Raw genomic sequence first — 26119 nt, 5'->3', positions numbered from 1 at the left:
TTCCAATACTATTTTAGTTATTTTCTTGTCCAAATTTGCTCCAGCAATGGAAGCTTTTCCAGTTGGCTTCCAGATTTCTTTGACATTTGCCTGTCGGTGGTGGTGGTGGTCTTTTTGGTGCTGCAAGTTTGTTCAAATATAGCTTGTATTTTTTGTGTGTCGGTCCTAAAGTCAGACATTTCCTCAAGAAGCTCTGGTTTCTTTCAGTGTAGAATGGTTTCGGAAACCAAGATTTGGAGACTTGCTCATTGCCACTGAGGGGTTGATGTTTCTTAGGTCCACTGACAAAACAAGAACAAGGACATATATGGGTATATCCTAACCCATATATGGGTTATATGTGTATATAAATACATATCTATAAATATTTCTTTATTTATCCACCTGCATATATATTAAGTAGACCAGAAGTTGAGGCTGATGTCTCCAGCTCTAACCCATTATCACATGGATTGCATAGATCCTTCCAGCTTCCTCCCCTTTCTTATATAAAGAAGATTACAAGGTTTTTTGGCCTGTTGGAAGAATGGTGTTGCTATTTACTAAGATGAAGACTACATGGGAGCAAAATTGTGGTGAACTTCTAGAATACTGTTACTCTACTGTTGAGTGACATGAATTAAAGAAAAAGTACTTTATCATAAATATTAATAAAATATGTGTATTTATAATTGTGAAATAATTTTATTTATTTATTTATTTATTTGACAGAGAGAGAGAGAGAGAGATCACAAGTAGGCAGAGAGGCAGGCAGAGAGAGGAGGAAGTAGACTCCCTGCTGAGCACAGAGCCCAATGCGGGCCTCCGTACCAGGACCCTGAGATTATGTCCTGAGCCGAAGGCAGAGGCCCAACCCACTGAGCCATCCAGGCGCCTGTGAAATAATTTTTTAATTCAGATTCCTACTTTCTTTATTCTTAAATTATAGTAAAATGCATGCAACATAAAATTTACCGTTTTAATCATTTTAAAAAATATTTTATTTATTTGACAGAGAGATCACAAGTAGGCAGAGAGGCAGGCGGGGGGCGGGGGGGAAGCAGGCTCCCCGCTGAGCAGAGAGCCTGATGTGGGGCTTGATCCCAGGACCCTGAGATCATGACCCAAGCCGAAAGCAGAGGCTTAACCCACTGAGCCACCCAGGAACCCTGTTTTAATCATTTTTAAGTGCACAGTTCAGTAGTGTTAAATGCAGCAAATCTCCAGAACTGTTGTCATCTTGCAAAGCTGAAATTCTCTGTCCATTAAACAGTTTGCCATTTGCCCCTCCCCCAGCGTTTGGCAACCACCTTCCACTTCTGTCTCTGAATTTGACTGCTCTGAGTACTTCATGCAAGTGGAATCATACACTATCTGTCTCTATATGATTGGCTCATTCGCTTAGCATAATATCCTCAAGGTCCAACCATGTTGTATATATTAGTTTGCTAGGATTATAGAACAAAATACCACACACTGGTAGCTTACACAGCAGAAACTTATTTTCTCACAAGGTTAGATTTCTAGGATCAAAATGTTAGCAGGTTGGTTTGTTTTGAAGCCAGCTTGCAGATGGCTTCTGTCTTTCCACCTCTTCATGTGGTCTTTTCTCTGTGCATGGGCATCCTCGTTGTCTCCCTGGTAAGTCCAAATTTCCTTTCTTGGAAGGACACCAGTCAGATTGAATTTGGACCCACCCTAATGACTCATTATAACTGAATCACTTCTTTAGAGGCCCTGCTTCCGTATACAGTCACATTCTGAGGTCCTGGGGCTTAGGGCTTCAATGCAGGAATTTAGGAGGGACACAGTTTAGCCATAAGATTGTAGTATATGTCAAGTGTCAGAAGTTCCTTATGAGGCTGAATACTTTTCCAGCATATGTGTAGACCACATTTCATTTATCCATTCGTTGCTTCCACCTCTTGGATGTTAAGAATAATGTGGCTCTGAACGTGGACGTACAGATAGCTCTCTGAGACCTTGCTTTCAATTCTTCTGGGCATATGCAGAAGTAGGATTCTTAAGTCCTGTTGTAATCCTGTTTTTATCCTTTTGAGGAACTGTCATACTGTTTTCTAATACAGCTGCCTCATTTTACATTCCCACCGAAGAGTGCACAGGGCTCCAGTGTCTCTGCATCCTCGTCAACACTTGTTATTGTCTGTGTCTTAGAGCTGTCACCCTCACGTGTATGAAGTGTGTGAAGAATCAAACACACCAAATAAAAACAAAGGAAAAAGAAAGTTTTATTTCTTCTATTTCTCAGGAATAGCCGGCATTAACATCTTGGTATTCTTTTAGATTTTATATATATATATATACATCTTGGTATTCTTTTAGATTTTATATATATATGTATATATATATAAACATCTTGGTATTCTTTTAGATTTTATATATATATGTATTCTTGGTATTCTTGGTATTCTTTTAGATTTTATATATATATGTATATATATATATAAAATCTAAAAGAATACCAAGATGTTAATGCCGGCTATTGTAATGTATGTATCTGTATATGCACATACAAATATACTGTTGTATAATTTTAACAAACTTTGATCATTTGCTTATGTAATTTTTATCCTGTTTTTTTCCTTTAACATTATGAGTATTTCCTATGTCATTAGGTATTATTGAAATAAATGAATTTTAATGGCTATAGTAAGTAATGATTTAATAATTTTCTGATTATTGCACATCAGGCTGCTCCTGGTTTCCTCTCTTGTATATAGTTCTCCAATGAAATTTAATCTGCATAAATCTCTGCATTTCTGACAATTTTCCTGAACAGATTTCTAGGGGGAGATTAGCGAGGTAAAAGATTCTGAATTTTTAAAGGTTCTGAATATGAATTATAAAGTACAGAACTGTTTTCAGGAACTTGGTTCTGATCTAGGCTCCCTCCAGCCACATGGGAGACACCACTATCATCCAACACTTAACGGGATTGAATATAAATTTTCCAGCTCACTTAAAAATTTTTTTCTAATTGGTTAGGTAAAAATGTTTTCACTTTGATTTGCTTTGCATTTCTTTTTTAGTGAAGATGTGCCATTGTTACATATTTAGTATTTCTTCTCTTGAGAATTTAATGTGCCTGATAAAATAATTGACATGGATAGAAAATGGCACATTGAATTTGCAGAATTATCAGTATTTTCCTAGTATAAGAATAGTATAAGAAGATGCTATCAGTCATAACCTTTAATGTTTAAGAATGTATAATATGCCTAGTATTAAGAGATGATGTTGCATTTATTAATGGTAATTTACTTGTTTTATAAGCTGTAAATACTAGACAACCTTTTAAAATATAAATATTTGAAAGTGGAAATGAATATTATAATCTGAAGAACAATTCATTTTTATCTAAAATTCCAACATTATTACTTACTAACTTGAAAATAATTAATACAGTAAATACTGTTTCGCAAACAGCAAACAAAATTAGACTAGATAAGAGCTAAGGAGATAGTCTGACACAAAAACCAGAGAAAGTACTGATGAAATTATAGGGGGGAGGGATTTGGAAGCGGATAGTGCAGATGAGGGAGTAGAATGGACAATTAACTAATTTGTAGCCAGGAGAGCAGAATTTGGAGTTCCTGGAGGGCTTTGGCAAGTCAGTAAGCCCTTTCTGAGTTAAATTATTATCCTCCTATAAATTGAAAGTCTCGGATGCCTCTGTACCCAGGTTTGTTGTATTGAGGTTCTGTATCTCTCTGGAAAAGCAGACAAGTTGAGTTCATAAAGAGATGTTTCCAGAACTGGTAGGATATGACCTGGTGTCTTCTGAGATATCCCTGGGAATTATGCAGATTATTTGTCTGAAACCCAGATTGTTTCAGTGTAGATGCAATTAGATGCTAGCAGGATGAATACAGTGATTTTTTTTGTTGGTTTGGCATGCTTAAGTACAGGGGAGTTACTGACAGATTCAGAAAGTCTTTGATCAAAGTGGGGTTTGGTTGAATTAAAGACTACAGGTTGGGTTTGTGGGGAGATCTGTTCAGTTCATCCTTGGGAAGTGAGGGAGGAGGAGAATGGAGCCCAGCCTGTTTGGGAGAGCCAGGATCCCGGTAGAGTGTCGCATATAAACCTGTGCTCTATTTACTAATCGTTGCCTTAACTGTATGTTTTGCATGTTTATAGATACTTCGGAAGGAAGAAACAAATTAAAACTTAACACTGTCAATGTTTTTAAAATATGCTTTGTATTAAAAAAGTAATGTGCTTGTAAAACGTCTAAGCTAGACAGAAGAGTATAAATTCCTTCCTACCCCCTGCCACTTCATTGTTCACTTCAGAGATAAGTATTTTAAGATTTTCAAATGTCTGTAAAAGCACACATGTTACTTTACGTAAAAGAGATTTTATCATCTATGCTGTTCTACAGCTTATTCTTTCCGCTTAATATGCATGTCTTGGATATTTTCCCATGTCTGTACATTTAGACCCCCTCTATCCAATGGCTACATAGTCTCCCATTGTATGAAAAACAAGGATTTGTTAACTAGTCTCCTAAGAATGATATTTAATTAACTTCAAATTTTTGTTTTACAGTTTAAATAATGCTGCAGTGACATCTTAAATGTGAATAGTATATTACTAAATATGAAATCCTCAGGTCAAATTCAGTATTTAATGACAGCCTGAGAGGGATAAAGAGTGGTATTTCTTTCTGCATAGTGGGTATTTTAATCTCCTCTGTTCAGGCATTAATAATCTCTTACCTCGGAAGAGCACTTTAATGAAAGCAGTTTCATAACTTCATTTGCTGCTTAGAACCAGTGCTCAGTGTACAAATTGGTTTTATTGACCCTGTTAAGCCATGCAGTGGTTCCTGACTTGTCTGTAGCTGGACCTTACCTGGATCTCCTCATTCTTGGCCTAATATTAATATCTTTGGTAGTAGTGGAGGGTCCTTGTTATGGGCCCGGTGGTAGGAAATTTCTGCTTATTCAGTGGGATGCTAGCATTGCTTCCCTTTTCTATCATTCTAAGTTGACTTTGAATCATTAGCTTTTTATTAAGAAAACATTAAGTTCAGTGATTTTCAGTAGGTTTCCCACTGAGATATTACAGTATCTTCTTGTATTCTTGATATTCTTGATATTACAGTATTAATACATGTAGCCTTTTAATTCTAAAGGGACAATATGACATTTCCATGTTTCTTTATGCCAGTTGTTTAAAGAATTATTTGGTAAAACCTACTTTATCAACTCCTTGAGGCTGTTGCTTTCAGAATGTATCTGAAAGGCCTTTGTGTGTCCTAGCATATGCTTTACTGTCCTGAGAAGACCAGGTAAATCTACTCACTGTATTGCTTATCCTTACTGGTTATTCAGTGAAAGGAGGGGTTAAGTGAAAACGAACACTGGCAATTCAGCCCTCCATCCCTTCACTCAAGAAATGGTTAACTGTGTGCCTATTGTAAGCCAGGGTATTGTCCTCAGCTAATTCAGAGAGGTATGGATGCTATAGTCTAGGGGAGGGAGACCCTTGGGCACTCTGAAAGCTGGGCAGTCAAGATGCAAGCCCACAGAAAGGAATCATCCTGCTAACTCATCTGAAGGTTAATTGATTCTGAATTGCCAGATAGCAAAGATGAGAAGAGAAGTCACATGTTTCTTCTCCTGTCTCTTCCTCAAGTATGTGCCACTTGTTCTGCCCACCCTTGTTCTGGGCACAGCATTTTGAGAAAGAAGAACCTTCTTCCTAGACTTTCTTCATGTAAATTTAATGCCACAGAGCTGCCTATATTGCCTGTGACATTGGGTTTACTCTGTTGTGTATCGTAGTATATTAGACACATTCAAAGAGACAGAAAGAGTAAGGAGTGAGGGAGGGCAGGAAAGGAAAAGGGGAGGAGGGCTATTTTAAGCTGACATGAAGCAGGGGCGCCTGGGTGGCTAGTCAGTTGGGCGTCTGCCTTTGGCTCAGGTCATCTGGGTCCTAGGATCAAGCCCCACATCGGGCTCCCTGCTCAGCAAGGAGTATGCGTCTCCCTCTCTGCCCTGCTCATGCTCTCTTTGGCTATCTCTGTCTCTCTCTCAAATAAATAAATAAAAATATTAAAAAAAAAGATAACATGATACAGATATCTTGGCAGAGTATGTATGAGTGTCCTCTTTACATTTCTTAAAGAACTGTGATAATTACCATCATGTGCACGCAGCCCCATAATATATAATATTCCTAATGTTCTAGGGATCTAATAAAATATTTTTATGATAGATTACATGTCTATTTAAAATTGGGAACTTGTGAATGATACATCAGCCATAGGAAGACCCCCTTGGTTTCCTGACACTGTGTTATACAGATATTTAGAATTAATCATCTTTACTGTCACTAGCACCTAATGAATTATAGAACTATAGAGTTCAAATAATTCATAATTTTTAACATCTTCCTCTAACTTAAGCTTAATCGACTGTAGAGCTTTCAGCATGGTAAGTTAGAGAAATGTCCCCCAAAATGGGTATTTTTTCATGTCTAGCTGACATTTTTTATATAGTAAGTGTTAATTAATTTTTTTTAATAGAAATATACTTTTAAACACTTGAATTGTTTTTAATATCCAGAACTTCTGTGGAACTTAGAATTTTAATTCCAACAGTTACTGTTTAGGCAACTCATTTAAATTTTCTAAGCCTCATTTCTCCATTGAAGACAGGCGTTTATCTGTAAAATGAACAGAAGAATGTTTATGGCACACAGATTTTGTTTCATTTTTATATTTGCATGTTCATTTATTAAAATTCTGTGTTTTTCATAAATAAAGGCTACATAACAGTTTGTTGAGAGAGATAATAAAATAACAAACTTTCTTTACAAACTTTCCAGCACCAAAACAGTTGCTCAGTATTACTATTAATATGATTCCCATTGTTATACTCTACAACCACAAAGAACATTTTAAGTCCCAGGCTTTGAATGGATTTTTATTTTGATTGTTCAAATTGGTATGTATATAGGCTAAATTTTAAAAAGGAATGAGAAGAAATTTAAAAAATCATTTGCCATGTATTTTTAAAGTACTTGGAATATTATTTTCAGTGCCACCTCTGTGCCAGGCAGTGTTCTAAGTGCTGGAAATACAGTTTTACAGAAAGTAGATACAGGTTCTCTTCTGGGGTGCTAACCATTCAATGGAGGTTTCAGATTTATGTAAGAAATGTGACTGGAGGGAGAGTGTGGATTCCATGTAGGACATAGGTCACGACTTGGGTCTGTTGAGGGTGCCAGGGAAAGTTTTCGTGAGGGAAGCATCACTAAATTGAGATTTTCAGGATTAGGAGGAGATAGGCAGGTAGAGAGCATAACCCTGGACTCAAAGAGAGGCCATAGTGTAGAGACTGAGGGAGATTTGAGCTGACATTGGAAAGATAAGCAGCGACCAGGTCCTGCAGGGTCATGGATTCTGGATTTGGATTCTGTCCAAGGGAAGGTGGAGCATTACAGTGACATGATCAAAGTGCTATTTTAGGAAACACCCCTTCACTGGGGAAAAGCAAATGGCAGGAAGAACAACTGGGTGGCCCTACAGGAGGCACTGTGAAGGACTAGGAGAGAGCCACTGGTGGACTGGACTGAGGAGGTAGCAGGGGAGAAGGAGACAGACAGTTGAACAAATTTGAGTGATATTGACAGGACTGAGGGGTTGACTGGATGCCCTTGTTTCTGACCCAAGCAACTGTGTGGGTAATGGTGCCATCCACCCACATAGGCAAGAGACTGAAGGCAGATGCTGGGCTCAGGGAGTGGCAGTAAGCTGTGTAGAGTTGCTGGGCTCTGTATACTGTGGGAAACATGACTTGAAAAGATCAGGTGGATAGTTTGATAATTGGATCTGGAGGTGAGAAGAGAGATTTGGGTAAATCTTGGAGCCTTGCATATCACTAAGGTAAAAATGGCACCTGAGGCAAGGAATGAATGACATCACCAGGAAGACTGTCACATGAGAGGAGACCAGGCTTAGGCAACAAGGTCTTGCCCAGAACCCTGAGTGGCAGTGGATTCTAAAGGAGTGGCATAAAAGTAGAGACAAGCATAGCACACTCAGGAGTAGCCCAAAAGGCAGTAGGTGAATCACAAATACAGATTTCCATAGAGCCTAGGGAAGAAAGCTTCTTAAGAGGCAATGGTAGCTGTGTGGGAGTTTGGGGAGTGAAAAGTATCCATTGACTGCCTAGTGGGGAAGTTGTGACCTTGCTGTGAAGAGCAGAGCCAGATCACATGTGTTTAGGAAAACCAGGAATCAGAGAGAGACAGCAAGTATAAGTGGCTCTGCAGAAAATGGTGGCTGATGGAGAGCAACAGCCAGAAGGGGGCAGAGGGTCAGGAAGGACTTGTCGTTTTCATTTTTAGAAGATAGGAGGGCCTTGAATGGGTTTATTAGCTGATGAAAGAAACCCAGTGGAGACCAAGAAGCGACTAAGTAGAGGAAAATAGCATCTGTGGGAAAGTGGAGTTGGGGGCAATAGGCTTCAGAGTCCAAATGGGAGAGTTAGCTTGGGGAGGAGAAAAGAAGCAGGGATGGGGGTGCAGGATGTAAGGCCTGAGGTGGCAGGTGAGGTAAGAAAGGTTGGAGGATGGGAGCTGGGGAGCATCTGCCCACTGGCTTCTGTTTCCCTGTGACTGAGGACGGAGTCCAGGTCTCATACTCCAGACTTGCATTCCTGGTGACATACAGCTCCATCCTCTCAGTGGTTCTGTGTTCTCCTGCAGACACTGAGGATTTAACATCATACCTTCCTCCTCCCTCCTCCCTTTACCCATCAAGACGCTAGCTAAGCCGATAGACTGCCCTGTACGAAAATAGGTCATTCTCATCTTCAAAACAGGATCTCTTTCCCTCTCAGATAAATTAATAGGTCTATTATCGTAGCTGCCATTGTGTTTCCTACATGGAAGACCCTAATGGTTGGTCTGTCAGATTGCTTGGACATCAGAAGGTATTTGAGGACACACATATTCCTTTAATTCTCTCTTTCCTTAAAGGTGGCTCTGTTTGCTTTCATTCTAGTTTGGGGTTAGTTCCGTACCCCCACAGGTAAATTAATTCAGTTCAGCAGATGGAAGTGGCTCAAGTTAATTCTTAACTCCTTTTCAGAAATCCCATTTCAACCAGGGACTGCATGTCATTAATGGTTCTGGGAGGAAAAGAAGTTGAACAGTTGGATGCAGGGAGAACAGGAGCCATTCTTTAATGGCTGGTGTTCAGGGTCTTTAGGCTTTCTGTGTCCAAAAGCCTGACCCAACTGATAGCAGGAAGTTATATGAGAGGACTCTGCCACCTCTGCCCTCTGGTGTAAGGCATCACATCCGTGACCCTAAGTGGCTACACAGGGATTGTACGGAAGGGCATCATAGTTAAAACATAAGCATGCTATTAAATGTGACTCCTCCTTGTATATGGCTTTACAATTCCTAGGGGTGGAAGTTTAGAAACTGATGCTATAAAATAAAAATGAAATTTAACTGAGCGGTTGGTAGAGGAAAAGTACTTTATTGGCTCTAACATCAAAGTCCTGGGAGTAAGCAACCTTCTAATAATGGACACTGTGATTGATGCCAGCTTTGTGCTGCTGTTGGCTAGAAGTGAACTCTTTGAAATAGCATAGTAGGGGCTTTACAGGTGGGTCTCATTTGGTTAGGTTACTACTGCTTTTGTGAAGCTCTGCTGCATCTTTATATTCTAACAAGGAGAAGATGGCAAATCAGAGTAATTGCTTCATCCCAAGGTGCTTTTATATTGTAAAGGAAAAAGGTCATGTTAAGAAACTCGAATTAACTTCTCTGTTTATACTATGCAGAAAGCCTCTTTGAAAGCTGCTTGTCATACAACCTGGTGGTTTATTTATAATGGAACAATTCCATTAGAACCTGACACTTGTTCTCATGGCACCAAGACTTAAGATCCCTCAGGAAAAGCATTTAACCCTTCGAAATGCAAAGCTGTCATTTATCTGTCATCTCTCTAAAAACTCACTGGAGGGTATCTACAAAAGAGAGTTGGAGCAGTCATCATTTCCACTGAGTTAGAAATGGAGTTTGGATTCACTAACTGATCGGCAGAGAACTAATGAATGTCCAGCACCATGTTGCAGAAGTATCTTTTCTTTGTTGGTGTGATTATGGTATTCCCTATTTTTTAAGGAATTCATTGTACAGAATTCTGGGACTGGAGTGTAGTTAATTGCTAGTGCGGACTCATTTGAATTGCTGATCCCCGTTGTTGTTTTTTGTTTGTTTGTTTGTTTGTTTGTTTTAGAAGAATTCTTAGAGTTAACACTTATCAACCAAGGAGACTGAACAGATCTTAGAAGAAAGAACTGAAATTGTCATGATCTGAAAATTAACACCCTTCTGCCTAACATTTACTAGCAAAAGATGGGGATACCATTTGTCAAAGCCTGCCAGTGAGCAGGTTCCCCAGGAAGCCAGAGGAGCAGAGTCTAAGAATTCAGTTTCTGATGACAGGCTGCCTGCCTTTGGACCCCAGCATTGTTGCTCACAGGCTGTGAGACTTGCACAAGTTAGTTAACCTCAGAGCCTCTTATTTCTTTACTGGTAGAGGGGGATAACGTCTCTTGGGGTTTTGAAAACTACTCAGTGAAATAATGCACGTAAAGATCTTCATTCAGTGGCTGTGTATAGTAGTAAAGGGTTGTTGGTATTAGCAAAATTTATTTTGGGCCTGATGGGCTCGGGACGATGTTATAGATGATCCCAAAATGTTATTTTTCTTTGGAATATTTGTGGGCTAAATTTGTCTGTGGGTGTTCATTATTTTGTGACTTTCTTCTGTTTCCTACTTTTACTGAAGCTGGGGTATAGGACAAGTGATTCTGGTATAAACCACCCCCAGTTCTTTTCCCATTCTTGTAGAACAGATCGGCAGTCCAGAGGCAGAGATCTGTAAATGCTCTCAAAGAGAATTTCAAGATGAAATTAAAATTGACATCACCTTTTTGATCAGAGACAAACAAGTAGGGTTGGACTGACCTTTCCAAGGTATCTGTGGTAGAAATAATATTGGGGGTCATACTTACAAAGCTGATGGCAAAGCCAGTGGTATAATGCTGTTGGGGGAAAACGGAGTAAAGAGGCGTGAGAATGGAATTACTTGACTCTACAAGAAAAGCCTAGTAAAAGTGAGCAGGCAGAGTGATGTTCTTCAGGATTTAAGGGTTTGTTTTATGCACTGTTGACCAGTCCTCATTCCTCAACAGATCTTTAACTACCAGCCTCACCACTGTTCTCACCAGCACCACCACCATGCCACCACTAACACTCCTACCACCACCATCGCTCCCATGACCACCATCCCCATGACCGTCATTACCAGCCCCCTTCAACATCCCAACCCCTCTTACTGCCACCACTCTCACTACCCCCTTCCTCCCCTCCCACACCCCCATCATCACCACCATTACCTCCATCATCCCCCACCCCCTACCTCCTTCCTCATTACCCCCCCACCACCATCACCCTCCTGCACCCTACCCCTCACCCTCAGTACCAGCACCATGTCTACAACCATTCAGGGCATTGAAGGACTCCGGTTGGGGGATCCTTGTTTCTTTACCAAGCTGTGATTCCAACCCACTTTGTGTCTGTCTGACTTGCTTCTTTTATCTGCTCACTCTCTGACCACCTTCCTGTCTTTCAGTCTCCCAGCTCTGTCTAAAGATTAAGAAAGGAATTCGTATACTTCAACAGTCTTGCTTTTCTCTGACTGAAGAAGGGATTACTGATGTTTTATCATTTGCTTTATAAATAAAGAGAGATGATAATTAGTTTGACTCATAAAGCAATTGTTATAATTTTGCAGTGTTTGATTAAGTTTCTTTAATTACACACAGTTGTTGATGTTGTTGCTCCAAAGAACAGGAAAGTTTCTGCGAAAGGTCTTCTCTCTACCTAGTGCTTTTTTTCCTGTTCGCCCCTGTGGCTGCCAGTGCACACTCCAGGGGCAGGTTAGCATTTTGTCTAAGGACTGTGAGTGCCTGAAAAGATTGTTTTCTCTGTGCTCAAGTTGTTCAAGGCCCATCCTGATGCAAACTGTAAAGAAAGGAATAGGGTGTCTTTTATTCCTCCCTGCCACCACCCTTCATTTATTTACTCCAAATCAAACCTGCTCTACAAAGGGATCAGCTAAACTTATTTAGGGTAAGGAAGCAATAAAGGGTAGCAGTGGAGCAAACCAAACAAATGATAATTTAAGTGTGGAATTCCAGCTGGTTAAAGACCTGGGCTGGTGTGGGGAGGGCAGAGGTCACCCCTCCAACTACTCTCAAAGGCCACTTAATAGTAATTTGCGTGTCTTGTACTTTTAAGTCCTTCTTCCCTCCACTGTCCTCTACCTGCCCTTCCTCAAGACCCAGCTCAAATGAAGTCTTTTGCAGGGAGCGCTCTGGATTCCCTGTGCTCCCTTCTACAGTGCCCCAACCACATGCTGTCAACATGCTCTTTTAGAATGGGCCCCTTCCCTCTTTCCCTGTCTCCTGAACCACAGCTTCTCAGCAGAAGAAAAGACTGCTCACAGCCCTCGTTGTCTCCCCTGCCTCAACATCTTGGCTTTCAGGAAATCATTGTGGACTGAAGTGAATTGTATTTCTGCTGTATGAAGGGGAGAATAGTTTTTAGCCATGGAGAACATGGTGACTTTCTCCAAAAGATCGGTAAGAGGTGGTTCTCTCTCTCTTCCTTGAACTGGCTTGTTTTTCAGACCTCAACTCTGGAGAGTACATGCCAGTAGGTAGGATAGTTGTGTGTGTGTGTGTGTGTGTGTGTGTGGTGTGTTTAAAGAAGAACACACTTAGACAGTTCTAGTTAAGGGGTGCACTTAGCTATATATACCCTTGGCTGAAAGCCTCCTCCTTGGGAAATGCAGTTTGTTGGCAGCTAATGTTCAGATGTAAACAGGCCGCACATGGATGAGTGCTGGAGAGCAGGTAGAAGGTAGCCCCTCTTGACCAGCCAGGCCTTCTGGGTCAAACCTAGGCTCCATTGAGCGGGCAGCTCCACCAGCTCCAGCACCTGTCCCCCACAGTAGGGCTGTGTAGGACAGTGAACGGAAGAAGGACTTAAAAGTACAAGACACGCAAATTACTATATGGGCAGAGACAAGAACAGGCTGAGGGATGGGTAGGATTTGATGAAAATGGTGTTACTAGGGGCGCCTGGGTGGCTCAGTGGGTTAAAGCCTCTGCCTTCGGCTCAGGTCATGATCCCAGGGTCCTGGGATCGAGCCCCGCATCGGGCTCTCTGCTTAGTGGGGAGCCTGCTTCCCCCTCTCTCTCTCCCTGCCTCTCTGCCTACTTGTGATTTCTCTCTCTGTCAAATAAATAAATAAAAATATTTTTTAAAAAATGGTGTTACTAGCAGCCCTAGCTGGCTTATTACTTCAGACTCTGTAATTTTTAAAGCCATTCATCTGTGCTGTAGTCTACTCTTCTGTATTAGGAGGATATCCTTTTATCTTGTAGACTGTGGAAAGAAATTGATATTTGTCTTTTGTTTTTTGGGGACTGTAAACAATTTTAACAACCCAGACTTTATTCTAGAATTCTTCTTTTAGATCTTTCTGAATGCAGAGTAGCTTCCCTATGTCTCATTTGTCCTGTTTTGCTTTTGAGAGGCTCACATTTACTGTTTATTGATAGTGTGAGCTTGTAGACATCAGGGTTTTAGGAAGTGTGCCCATCTCTCGCTCCTGGGTCGCTCCTCTTCCATGGGTTGGCACTGCTGTCCCTTCTACATGATGACTTCTTTTTGACATTGTTTTGGTGATTGAACTCTTACCGTAAGTTCCTTGATCTTTAAAAATGTTAGTCCTGGGGGCACCTGGGTGGCTCAGTGGGTTAAAGCCTCTGCCTTCAGCTCAGGTCATGATCCCAGGGTCCTGGGATTGAGCCCCACATTGGGCTCTCTGCTCAGCAGGGAGCCTGTTTCCTCTTCTCTCTCTCTGCCTGCCTCTCTGCCTACTTGCAATCTCTGTCTATCAAATAAATAAATAAATAAAATCTTAAAAAAAAAAAACAAAAAAAGTTAGCCCTGCAGTGATACCCACCATCTTTGTCTTTCTCCAAGGGACATTGTAAGGATAATTAAGGGACCTATGTATAAAATGTTTTGAGCTCAGTGGAAGGGAGAAACCATCTGACTCAAAAGTTTTACTATTATTTAGTCTCATACTGTTACCATGTGATCAAGAATACATTAATTGGAAATGGTGATAATTTCATGTTTGGAATTCTATTCCTACCTAATCAGCATAATTAGCTTTGGCCTGAACCCTACCCTTACCTCATTTTATAGATTAAAAACAAATAAAAGGAAATGATCTGAACTGTTTTTACTACATTTTTCATTGGCTTTTTTTTTTTAATTCTAAAAATAAATAAGTCTTTTAAAGGGAGTTGATTAAAAAGGTTCATTTCCTGGGAATGTTATGCATCTGCAATAAATAATAAATAATATTGTAGCAGTTGGCTGCCTCCACTTTCATACAAAATAAATAAATACATTTGGTGACATACATTTGAGGAGTGTGATTCTTATAATTTTCACGGAAATAAGGAATAACTTTACAGATGGTAGAGATTTTACCATCTGCTAGTAACAACAACAAAAATAACACAGCTCATAAGACGAGGCTCTTACTGAGTCTAACATATATATTGGCATGCCAGGAATTTTCTACAACTTTAGTCAACCGTCTCCAGGGAAGCTGACCTGACTTTCAGCCTTTGTTTCTAAAGCAAATGGCATGGTCTTTACTTGCTTGAATGGCAGAGAAGGGAAGAGGACTGAGTTTTAATGGTGAGAGATCAAGAGAAAGGCACTCTCTGGAATTGTAAGTATCTGCACAGATTTCACTGGTAATTAGTGGAATGGTGACTCACTGTCGAGAAGATACTGTCTTTATGCATTAAAACATTTAGTGTTGGTAGAAAAGATAAGAGTTTCAGATGCTTAGAGAAAGATGGCAGGTGGCAAGTCCAGACTTTCTCTACAATGACATTTGTTTTAAGCAGATGACATTTTAGTTTCCAAGGCCTGATGTGACAGGTGGGAGTTGTGGTTCTAGTGGAGGAGAGGGAGTCAGGTGGGTCACCATCGGCAAGAGTTAAATGTTCAGTGAAGGCGACAGAGCTGCCTTCCAAGGAAGGAAAAGAGAAACCAAAGGGAAGGCATTGAAGAAGTACTGGCTCTCTCTTTGGGTTTCCTTTGCTCTATTCTGGAGAAGGTGGGGATGGTTGTCATTTTTGGTCTTTCTGGTTTCATCTGGTGGCATGGAGGGTACTGCAGGCACAAGCATCATGGCAATCCCATAAAAGATGACCAGTGCAGTTCTATTAGCAGGCTATATGTGGGTGGTCCTGGGGGTGTTCAGTCCTTCTTAGTATGAGAAGCTATAGTCTGGGTGTGAGGCAGAGCCTTGTTGGAGAGCTTTAGCAGCAGGGGTGTGTATCTTGGAGTGCTTTTGGTTACCTTTAAGTGGATTGGGGAATGAGGCAGATTTAACTAAAGAAGAGCAGCTTTCCTCTCACCTCCAGCTTCCCCATATTTTGAAGTGATTCTTACTGTAACCCTGACCTTGAAAGTGTAGCAAGTTTGATAGCTGCCTAATTGATGATGGCTTTTAGTCTAATGCTAAACATCTTTACCACGGGGGGAAGTAGGTAGAGTTTATGAATTTGTTTTCATTGCTAAACTCTACATGGTTCCTCCTTTTTTGGTTACACCTCCTATTTGGACCTTGTTTGGACCCTGATGTCCTATGTCTTTCCCCTTGGCCTTTGGCAGAAGGGCTGACGAGCTCATCATGCATGTTAAGATATTAAGGGCTGATCAGGTTAAAGTGTTTCCCCTTCTTGTGGTGTCTACATTTCTTTCAGGGGTGAAGACATCTTAAACCAGAGGAATGACTCTCTAGTTGTGGAATTTCAGTCATCAGCCAGCAGATGCAGGAGGTACTATTTTGGGCATGGGGACCTCTCAGAAGCCCTGCAATCATCCTTAATGACCACCTGCCTGCTCCATGTCACATAAGGTCACTTCACGCATCACACCAGTTTTGTGTGTATGGTTGGTTTGACTTGCCCGAGGATAGCGAACATGTTTGTGGAAATCTCTGTGCATGGAGTTCTGCACACTAGATGCTTCCCAGATGTCCGCATGTGTCGGAGAGGGGAAGAAAGGCAGTGCATGCAATGCAAGCTTATTTTTCTGACTGCAGATGCTGGTATTGGCCCCAAAGGGAGCAAGTTCATACTAAAACTCAAATCCACTTCTTGGTTAAAGCTCACTTCATGCCCATCCACAGCATGAGTTGTGTGTCATCAGAGTGGTCTCCATTTGAAATCCATGGAATGTTCATGAAAGATCTGGGGTTTCATACTGCAAATGTTCACAAGCAGGGCAGGACCATTTTAGCCTCTTCATTTAGCCTCTTCTTTGAACTGGAAGACTGGTTCTGGGAATAAGACTCATTTTCATTTTCTGCCTCCCTTCTGCCAGTTGCCATCACCATAGCCACCCAGAGAATTCATAGTGATGGCGATGTTGGAGCTGTGAGCCTCTCAGTTGGTAAGGCTGTGGCTGCAGCCTCGGTTTATGTCAAGGTCACTGGTTGGATTCCCCAATCTAATAACTTTGGGTAATGTACTAAAGATGAATTAAAATGCTAATAGGTGACATGTTCTGGGTATTTTAACATTGCCTAATCTTAAATTTAAATGAAATGCCTTAGGTGTTCTCACAGCCTCGCTGGAAGTGCATTTAGCATTGCCCCTTAGCGAGTTTAAAGTATATTCTGTCCACCCGGACAGAGCTAGAAGGATAAGCAGTATTTGTTTTATGATCATTTTATTTGTGTCCTCTACAGCTACATGACACGATATCCTCTCTTGTACTCGAGATAGCAGTTTAGCTAAAACAAAACAAGATGGAACAGAATCTCACTCTTTTCTTATGTTTCGGTGAACCCACAGCTCCTTTCATTATTAACAACATTTAAAAGCAATACATTGGAGTCTGGGCACCTATAGCTCTTCCAAAGCCATTTTGTAGATTACCTTCATGTTTAAACCTTACAATGCCATTTAACATCCCTGTTTTATAATGAAGGCACTGGGGTGCAGAGAGATGGTGTGGCTTTTCCATCATCATATTGCTGGTATGGGAGAATCACAGTCAGTAGGCAGCTGTCCTACCTCCCAGCTCAGGTGTCTATACAGTAGACCAGGTGGGAGCTCAAAGCAAAACAAGGTCACTTAAACCAAATGCTTCTGCTAGGAAATGAAGACAATGCTCATTCTAAGGGGCACATCAGTTCTCCGCTGAAGCCAGATTTCTTTATATACTGAGCTGAAAAAACAAGTGTATTTCCTTCCTTCAGTAAACGGGTCACTTCCTTATTATTAGTTGAATTAGCCCTTTTACTTTCTCCTTATGAGGGGGAAGGAACATTATTTCTCTCTTAGTCCTCCCAGTTATCTGGTGTCTGGTCACTTCATAATTGTATTTTGGGAGAATAGATATTAATTTTCTTTAACAAAAAGGCTGAGATCCTTGATGACACACCATAATTCAATTTCCGTTCTCTCCCTGCGTTGCCTGCACCCCTTCCTCCTGGCACATTTTTCATAGTTAGGAGGAGTGATAGTGTCAAATGTATCAGAAGGAAGAATTGATTCAGTAGTAGTTTGACGACTTGACTGATTAACAGAGATCAGAAGAAGGCTCATAACTGTGAAAACCATTGCAGCATGGAGTTTTAACAGCTCTTTAGGGAGCTAGTTAATGAAAGAATCACTACAGAAACAGCCATGCAAAAGAAAAAAAAGAAAGAAAGAAAGGCAAGAACAGGAGCATTCCCATATAACACTCAGAGGCTTTGTCATAAGGGGAAAATATGCTCATAATTTCTATTTACACTTTGCTGTAATTACCGTCTGCCTTAAGATTACTTTCAGTCTTCTCCTGTCAAAGTTGCTTAGATATTTCCTGTCTTACATATCAGGCAAAGTGGTCTAGTACTGGTTGGAACTTGCCCTAAGGGTTTTTTTTTTGCTCCTGAAGAATGTAATTATCAGACACCCAAGCTCCTACTGCTTGATTATACTGGCTCTAATCTGATCCTTGTTCTCCCTATCACGGCCATTCGTCCATGACCCAGACTTCTGTGCTCAGGTGAATGTTCCACTGAGCTTTAGCCTTTAACTTTTTCCTATGTGGTTGTTCTCTTTTCTTTCTCCTGATGCAGTGTTTATGAACCAGACAGAAATGTGTTACGGAGGAAAGAACGAGAAAGAAGAAATCAGGAAACTCAGCAAGATGATGGCACGTTTAATTCGAGTTACTCCCTCTTCAGTGAACCTTACAAGGTAGATGGTTTTCAGTTGTTCATCTTCTCCCTCACTTGCACCTCTCCCCCTGTGATGGCAATCTCTCCTGGAAGAGTCGACCAACCAAACTTCAGTTGCTTTTCTGCCTGTTCAGCTCTTTAGGGAGCCACTCAGCCACTCAGCCACTCAGAATGAGGTCTTCTCCCACAAATCTTGGCATCCAGTTCACACGACTTGACTGCCTGTTCCTTCAGTAAAATGTAGCTTTTGCTTAATAATGAGAGCTGCTTGCTGTGATTTTTATCCATAGTGTAGACTTCATTTCTGCATTGATTTTCAAAGCCAATGCCACTTGTAATTTTTTAAAAATCTACACTATTAGGAAATAAAAAGAGGTTGGGTAACCTATTTGCCCCACATGGGTCATGCTGCAGTCAGGCTACCTGATGGGGTAATGAGAAAAAAACTGCTGGATTGTTTCTCATTTACACCAAAGGCCAGAGATACAAGCTGTCTCCCAAAGCAAAAGGCCTGAGATTTCACTGAGGCCTGCACAGAACCTTGGGTAGTTTAGGCAGGTGGCTCCTTGCACATCAAGCCCTGTGTGCATTTTAAGTTGTATGCTGACTTCTTCTGCCTATCCCTCTGGGTTTCTGGCAAGAATCATTATATATTTAGAAATTGTCAGCAGAACAATTTGAGCCAAATTTGAATTTTCAAGAAAAGCTTCCAAATGGACTATAAAAAAGAGAAGAAATCCCAATCCTGGAAAGCCTCAATCCCAACAGTTTTGCAAAGCTGCGGTGGTTGTTTCCCTGATATCTGTAGCGGCATCACACTGCCACGGGTAGGTTCCCTTTTGATGCAGTCTGAGGCTCTTAACGGCTTCCTGGTCCTGGTGCAATGCAGTGTGGACAGACTTCAGAGATGGCGACTTTGATTTCATCTCCCAGCTCTCATTCTGAATGTGACAGTCCTGACTCTGTGAGCCATCAAGGTACCTCCCCGTGGTCTCCTGTGTTTCTCTTCTCTCTAACAACAGGGTGCTTGTTGTGTTTTTCTTTCTCCAGACGAACAAGGGGGATGAGCTCTCCAACAGGATCCAGAATACTTTAGGCAATTACGATGAAATGAAAGACTTTTTAACTGATAGATCTAATCAGAGTCATCTCGTGGGTGTTCCCAAACCTGGGGTTCCTCAGGCTCCTGTGAACAAGATCGATGAACATTTTGTTGCAGATTCAAGAGCCCAGACCCAGCCCTCATCTGTCTGTAGCACAGCTTCTTCCACACCAGCAGCTGTCCCCACGCAACAGAGTAAGAGGGGCACCATGGGCTGGCAGAAGGCTGGGCACCCGCCATCGGATGGCCAACAAAGAGCAAGTAAGCACGGACACAGATTGCTTGATTTGAACAGATCTGCTAACCCAAAGAACCATAATAAAAAACCTAACCAGTCTGTGTCCAGCCCCTCATCCTCATCTTCCTCTTCTTCTTCCTCTTCTTCTTCTTCCAACTCAGCACAACAAGGCTCTCTCAGGACCTTGCTTGGAGATGGTGTTGGCAGACAGCAGTCACGAGCCAAACAAGTGTGCAATGTAGAGGTGGGTCTTCAGACCCAGGAAAGGCCACCTGCTATGGCAGCCAAGCACAGCAGCAGCGGACACTGTGTTCAGAATTTTCCTCCATCCCTGGCTTCAAAACCCAGTCTGGTCCAGCAAAAACCCACCGCATATGTGCGGCCGATGGACGGCCAAGATCAGGCTCCTGATGAGTCTCCAAAACTTAAATCATCCACAGAAACCAGTGTGCACTGCACGTCGTACAGGGGAGTCCCAGCCACCAAGCCAGAGTCCGCCAGAGCCAAGACCAAGCTTTCCAAGTTCAGCATCCCCAAACAAGGAGAGGTGAGTCTCTTGTCAATGCCAACTACATACATCTGAGTAGTTCTCAGTGATGACTCGGCAGTTATAAATCCAGTGCCCATGTTTCTTAATTTTCAGTGTGTGAACGACTTCATGTGATAGGATTTGTAGCCATTGCTAAAGGAGGTTATACACATAAATAATGATTTCTTAAAATATCAAATTGATTACCACCATTTTTTTTTTAAGTTCCAACATATTTGGTTATGTGTCTGTGTTCATCCGGGAAGGAATTTCCTTCAATACAGTTCATGGGATTTTGTGTGTGTGTGTGTGTGTGTGTGTGTGTGTGTGTGTGAATGGGTCAGAGTCGACATGGATATTATATATTAAGAGTAGAAGTATTGTAAAAAAGAGGTTAATTTTTATGTAAAAGAGTTCAGAAGTTTAACATTTTTGTCAGTTTTGAAATGTTCCAAGACATAAAGGAAACCTTATAATGATTTTTAAATTAATTGTTAAATGACTCAGTATTGAATATGGTGAATAGTCAAATGTATCAGATGTCTCATCCATATTGTAATACCTAAAATTCAGGTTAATTGATGTTAATCAAGTAAGGACTCGCCTTGTCCTGTGAAAATAATCTTAGGTTATATGAAGAGAGTGAAATCTTTTAGTTCAGATTCTTGCATCTTAAATTTAATCTGAAGTGTTTATTTATTGCATTACAAAATGTGTAGACTAGATGTGTGGAATATGAGAACTCAAAAAGGCAAATCACATAATCACAGAGGAAGCAAAGAGTCTAGTCTACTTGAACAGTAAATCTGGATGGAAAATGAAGTCTTGTTTTAGAGAAGCACATTTCCTCCTATATTCCAAATTGATGGCACTTGTCAAGAGCATATGAAAAAGCATACATGCACATTTTTTGTTTGTTTGTTTTGCTATGATGTGGTATACTAACCAACATAAAATGTGAATTCTAGAGCATTGGACTTAGGAACCATTCAGTTTCTTTTTCCTTTTTGACATACTCGGTTTTAAAGATGGAATAATACTGTGGCTAGCATATTCTTTGTATCTTAATTTGGTTTAATGACCAAATAAAAACACAAATGACTTGATATTTTTTGTTGGAGTCTGACAAGGCTAAACTTAATAATTTATGAGCTGAGCTCTCACGTCAGAAAGCACTGTGCACCAATTGGGAGATCAACATATTGCCCTTAGAGAAGATGTATTTTTTTAAATTCTGAGATGTTTACACAGGTTCTAATGAGGAAACTAAGTGACATGTACATCAGTAACTCCTTTTGATCATTCATTTATGATGGATCCCATAAAGTATTCCTAGGAATTAATAGAAGCAGCATATAATTTCTGCTAGCATTTGTGGTTTGAAAAGTTTGTGGGAAACGCGTATTAATATCCCCTTATAAAACTGAATTTATCAGGCCCTTTGATTTGTGTTATCATCATCAAATGACCTGGCAAATAAAACATGGCTTATCCTTGAACAGAGGTGGCTGTAACTACCAGGAATCCATTATAATTGTAATCCCAATTGATTCCTTGTTAAAATGATTTTTACGTGCCAGAGAAACTTCAAATTTATTAGGTAGTAATTCATTTATTTACTTTATAACCCAATGAGTTGATAAAGCCCTGGTTAAAAGCCAGTTTTTGATAACCAGTACAGCCTTATGCAGATAACAGTACAGTTTTCATTAGGCTTTTGGGTATGTCATTAATAACATGGACATTTTCAGGACGTCCTTCCAAGACCCCAGATTGGGAATGACACATTGTACTACGGTTCGGTAATCACAGAAAGAGGGAAATGCCTGGGATAGAGAGTCATACCAAGAAAAATTAGAGCTTTTATACAGGAAGTGTTTCATTTCCCCCATGTAATGACATTTAGCCTGTCCACTTGCTTCTTCCTAATACTCTATACTGAATACGTTAAAGAGGCCAATCATGCATTGATAGAAAAGAGGTAAGAAGTGTTGCTTGCAGAACAAAGTTTTAATTGGCAGATCTGCTTTTTGTTTTGTTTTGTTTTCTTGGTGTTTTTATTGTAGGGGAGATAATACAGTCCTTATTTTAGCAAAAAATTGCATATTATGGAAAATATGATAATGTATATTTTGCAGCACTTGTGTGTTGCTGTCTAGTCTATTATAATAAGAAAATGACTCTTTCCCAGTTAGCAGTAGGATAGTATCTATAAGTTATATTTCCTATCCTTCAGACTCAAAGAGTTTGTTTTTTTGTTTTTGTTTTTGTTTTAAGATTTTATTTATTTATTTGACAGAGAGAGATCACAAGTAGGCAGAGAGGCAGGCAGGGGGGGGGGGAAGCAGGCTCCCCACTGAGCAGAGAACCCAATGTGGGGCTCAATCCCAGGACCCCGGGATCATGACCTGAGCAGAGGCTTTAACCCACTGAGCCACCCAGGCACCCCTCAAAGAGTTTTTTTGTTTGCTTGTTTGTTTTACAGTACTCCAAGAGATTAAAAAATATCTTTTGCGGGTATGTCACTCAGTGTTTATAGGGCATCCCTATAAAATCCACAGTCATAGCAGAGAAACTGAAGAATTTTATCAGCGAATCAGGTTTTACTTTTTGAGGGTACATTTGCTTTTATTTTTTGGAGAGAATAAAACAAACATGGCAAATAAGAACTATTATTTTAATTATTATTTTATTATTTTTACTATTGTTTTTTATAAACACAGATAGTACCTAGATGAAAATGTCCTCTTGATAGTACTGACATTAATTTCCAGTGAGGTAGGGAATGCATTTTTTTTTTAAGGGAAATTTACAGAGGGTGTGAACTAAAGGAACTTTTGTATGACTTGATTATAATTTCCCAGGACATTAGCTATAGAGCAAGATTTATGCCAGTGTAAAGGATTTGGGGGCTAGAAGGAAGTGTTGGGTAAAAATGATGTAAAGACAAAGGAGATGCAAATATAGCTGCGTATGGCATTGTGGAGGTACAGTACTCATAAGAAATCAAATCAATGACTAAATGCAATGTGATAGGGGAAATTAAAAAAAAAAGCTAAGACTTTTTCTGCCTGCAAGAAATTTTACATGAATTAAATAAATTAGACTCTAGCACTTAGCTTTTAATATACAGTTTCTCTTATGTGCAGTCCAAACTAAATTTAAAATTGTCCTCCTAGTCCTAGAAAATTTCCTCACTTTCATAATCCTTGTAGTAGAAAAATCTTTGTTATTTTAAAAAATTGAGACTTTGTGAATCTCTTTTGCCTGATTTTAGACTTCATAAGTTCTTCATTCTTTTTCTTACAACATCTGCACTCTATCTGCTGCCATGGTGAATTATTTGTTATAATTCTTTAGTCTTCAATAATAGGTAATTAGTGTGGAAAAATTCAGTGCAATTTGATGTGGAAGTTAAAGACCTCAAGGGAGTTCTTTAACTGATACACCTGTCTCCTGGCTGGTTTTTCCCAGCTCAGTTTTGTGTTTAATGAAAAACATATTTTTGTTATTATAGCTGAGATTTTTATTCTTGATGCCATCCCTCATTAAGTGAGCCTTCCCTGGAGTGCCACTCGGAAGGGTGACTAGTGTTAGGTGTGAGACAGAGACATAAGAAATGACTGCAGATGCATTCTACAACATTCTAGGGTAGGGAACACTAAATCTTATTTCCAGTTGAAGCAAATTTTTTTTTGTTTCACATACACACACAAAATAATTGTTTTGCCCTCAACATGTAATTCAAGATCCAGGCACTGGGGACCATTAACCTAGTGGGGCAGTTACAAGTTTTGTGGGACCGAAAATGTATACCATCTTGGGGTTTTTCTTCAGGAAAAAAGGAGTAGAAAATTATCTTATACTTGAAATTTTTTCAAAAACAAGTATTAACTCATTGCTAGAGACCCTCCTGAGGCCTTAGAGGAATCTTTGCTTAAGAGGCCCTGGAGCTTATGCATCATTAACTTCATGCCATATCTGTCTTTGGCTCATGGAATAATAAGAAATTGTTATTGAAATGATAATTTTAGATTTGAAAAGAGAGCTTTATATTGGCCCCAAACTTAAAAATATGTATGTATATGCTAGGTGATATAGGAAGGCAGAAATGGGACAATTCTATAGAAAAGGCCCAATATACAGTGCTGTTGAGACAAAATATGGGAATATGGGTCTCATGGGCCATGAAGTCAGTTTGTTTGGCAAGTTTCAGCTTCAGTGGTACTCTAAAACATAACCCATTTTAGTTTCTGTTTGTTATTAATTTAATAAGTAGCGGTGATTTAACATGGCTCTTGCAGAGGAGCTCTGATGGCTGAGAATAGAACAGACCTAAAAAGCCAGGGAAGGAAGAGAGGAAAGCAGGGCCTGCTGCTCTTAAGTTTAGTCAGTGATAAGGAAGGAGACATGTGCATTTGAGTATCAATTAATAGACTGTATGTATATTAGGATTGTATGTATGTATATTCGTAGTGCTTGATAATTAATCCACAAGAACAGTGAAGCTGTTTTTTGGTTGATCAGAGTTTTATTTGTTAAAATAAGTAATTAAATAGTTTAAGGTGTATTGATTAATCAGTATATTTACGCCAGGCACTTAAAAATCACCATTTATACCATGAATATGAGCAGAAAGATAAAGCACCGTGATTCCACAAAATAGCTTCCTAGAAAAGCAATTAACTGATTTTTTCCCCCTAAGTTCACAGAAGATAAATGATGTAGGCTTCCTATTTCCTGTCACTCTTGGTTACCTTTGTATGAAAATGGATTTCTTCCAAATTAAAGTCGGCACCAGCCTGTCGGACGGGAAAGGCATCTGCAGAGCAATGTGTACATTACATATTCATGCCAGTCTAAATTTCTTAATTACATTTGAGATGTATAATGTTTTCAAATGGAAGTATGCTATCTGATTGCTCATTGATGAAACGAGGGTGTGTGGCCAGGCTGGAGGCTCGGTTTCCCTGTCTGTTGTGGTTTCATCCTCCCCATCATCATACCTCCGTCCCCCTTTACCCACTGCAGACTGAGGCCTCGTCCTGTGGGACAGCAGGGCTTAGTAACAGCACAGATGGTTACGCTCTGTGCTTCCTCCTTTCCCTGTAACGTAGGCCGTGCATTTTCTTAGCAAGAATGCGGGCAGCCTGCACCCCTTAGACTTGGAAGAGTGAAGACCCACAACTTTGATCTCAGATACTGGATGAAAGCACTTGTTTTCCATCCTACAGATGGGTCACTCTGAAGGTCATAATGAAGGCTGGCAAGTGGGAATGTTTCCAAATTTTTTGGTACTTTTATGTTCAGCTGGTGAGGCCCTAAAGGTAAAGCGCTTAGCCACTTAAAAATAGCTTCTGTTTCCATAACCCTTTATTGAAAACTCTGAAGAAAGCGTATTAAAATGTGTCTTGTGTAAAGGTGTCCGTGTCCTTTTCCATCCCCTTTCCTCTCTGGGCTCCTTTAGTTCATATTATAAAACCACATTTTCTAGCCATGAGGTAGGAAACTACTCCCAGGGATGTAGATGTTGAGAGTGAGACCCAGAGGGAGGCCATTAGAAAGCCCCACTTTACTTTCCCTGTGTATTTTCTCAATTCCCATAAAGTTTCCTCTCCCGGAAAGCATCTGGCTGGATTATGGGACTATTTGCCCTTAAACTGCAACCTTATGTGTGTTGACTCCAAACCTGGGGCTAATCAAGAGTCCAGGCCTTCTGTGTTTGGAGTCACTAGAAGAGATGTTATGTGATCCAAGAGCCTCATCCACCCTGGAAAAAACATCGCTGCACAGTCCAATGACAAAAGCCTCTTGTTCTGTATTTCACCCGTTCATGCAAACTTTCAGATACACAGAGATACACAATGGCATGAT

The 26119-nt window shown here is 40.3% G+C and overlaps 1 protein-coding gene across 1 annotated transcript in view; it reads left to right on the top strand.

Moving 5' to 3' along the window:
• AFF3 (ALF transcription elongation factor 3) overlaps positions 1-26119 on the top strand; it is a 535863-nt gene that overhangs the window by 73143 nt on the left and 436601 nt on the right. Inside the window, exons 2-5 of the mRNA XM_059406264.1 lie at positions 15906-15980; positions 18275-18395; positions 19427-19739; positions 19878-20263. Of these exons, the coding sequence (XP_059262247.1) occupies positions 15906-15980; positions 18275-18395; positions 19427-19739; positions 19878-20263 (895 nt within the window). The remainder of the gene's footprint in view (positions 1-15905; positions 15981-18274; positions 18396-19426; positions 19740-19877; positions 20264-26119) is intronic.

Source organism: Mustela nigripes, chromosome 7 (assembly GCF_022355385.1).
Source record: "Mustela nigripes isolate SB6536 chromosome 7, MUSNIG.SB6536, whole genome shotgun sequence".
NCBI classification, from domain to species: Eukaryota; Metazoa; Chordata; class Mammalia; order Carnivora; family Mustelidae; genus Mustela; species Mustela nigripes.
The sequence above is the reverse complement of the archived record's forward strand: the minus strand, read 5'-3'. Positions and strand labels throughout refer to the sequence as shown.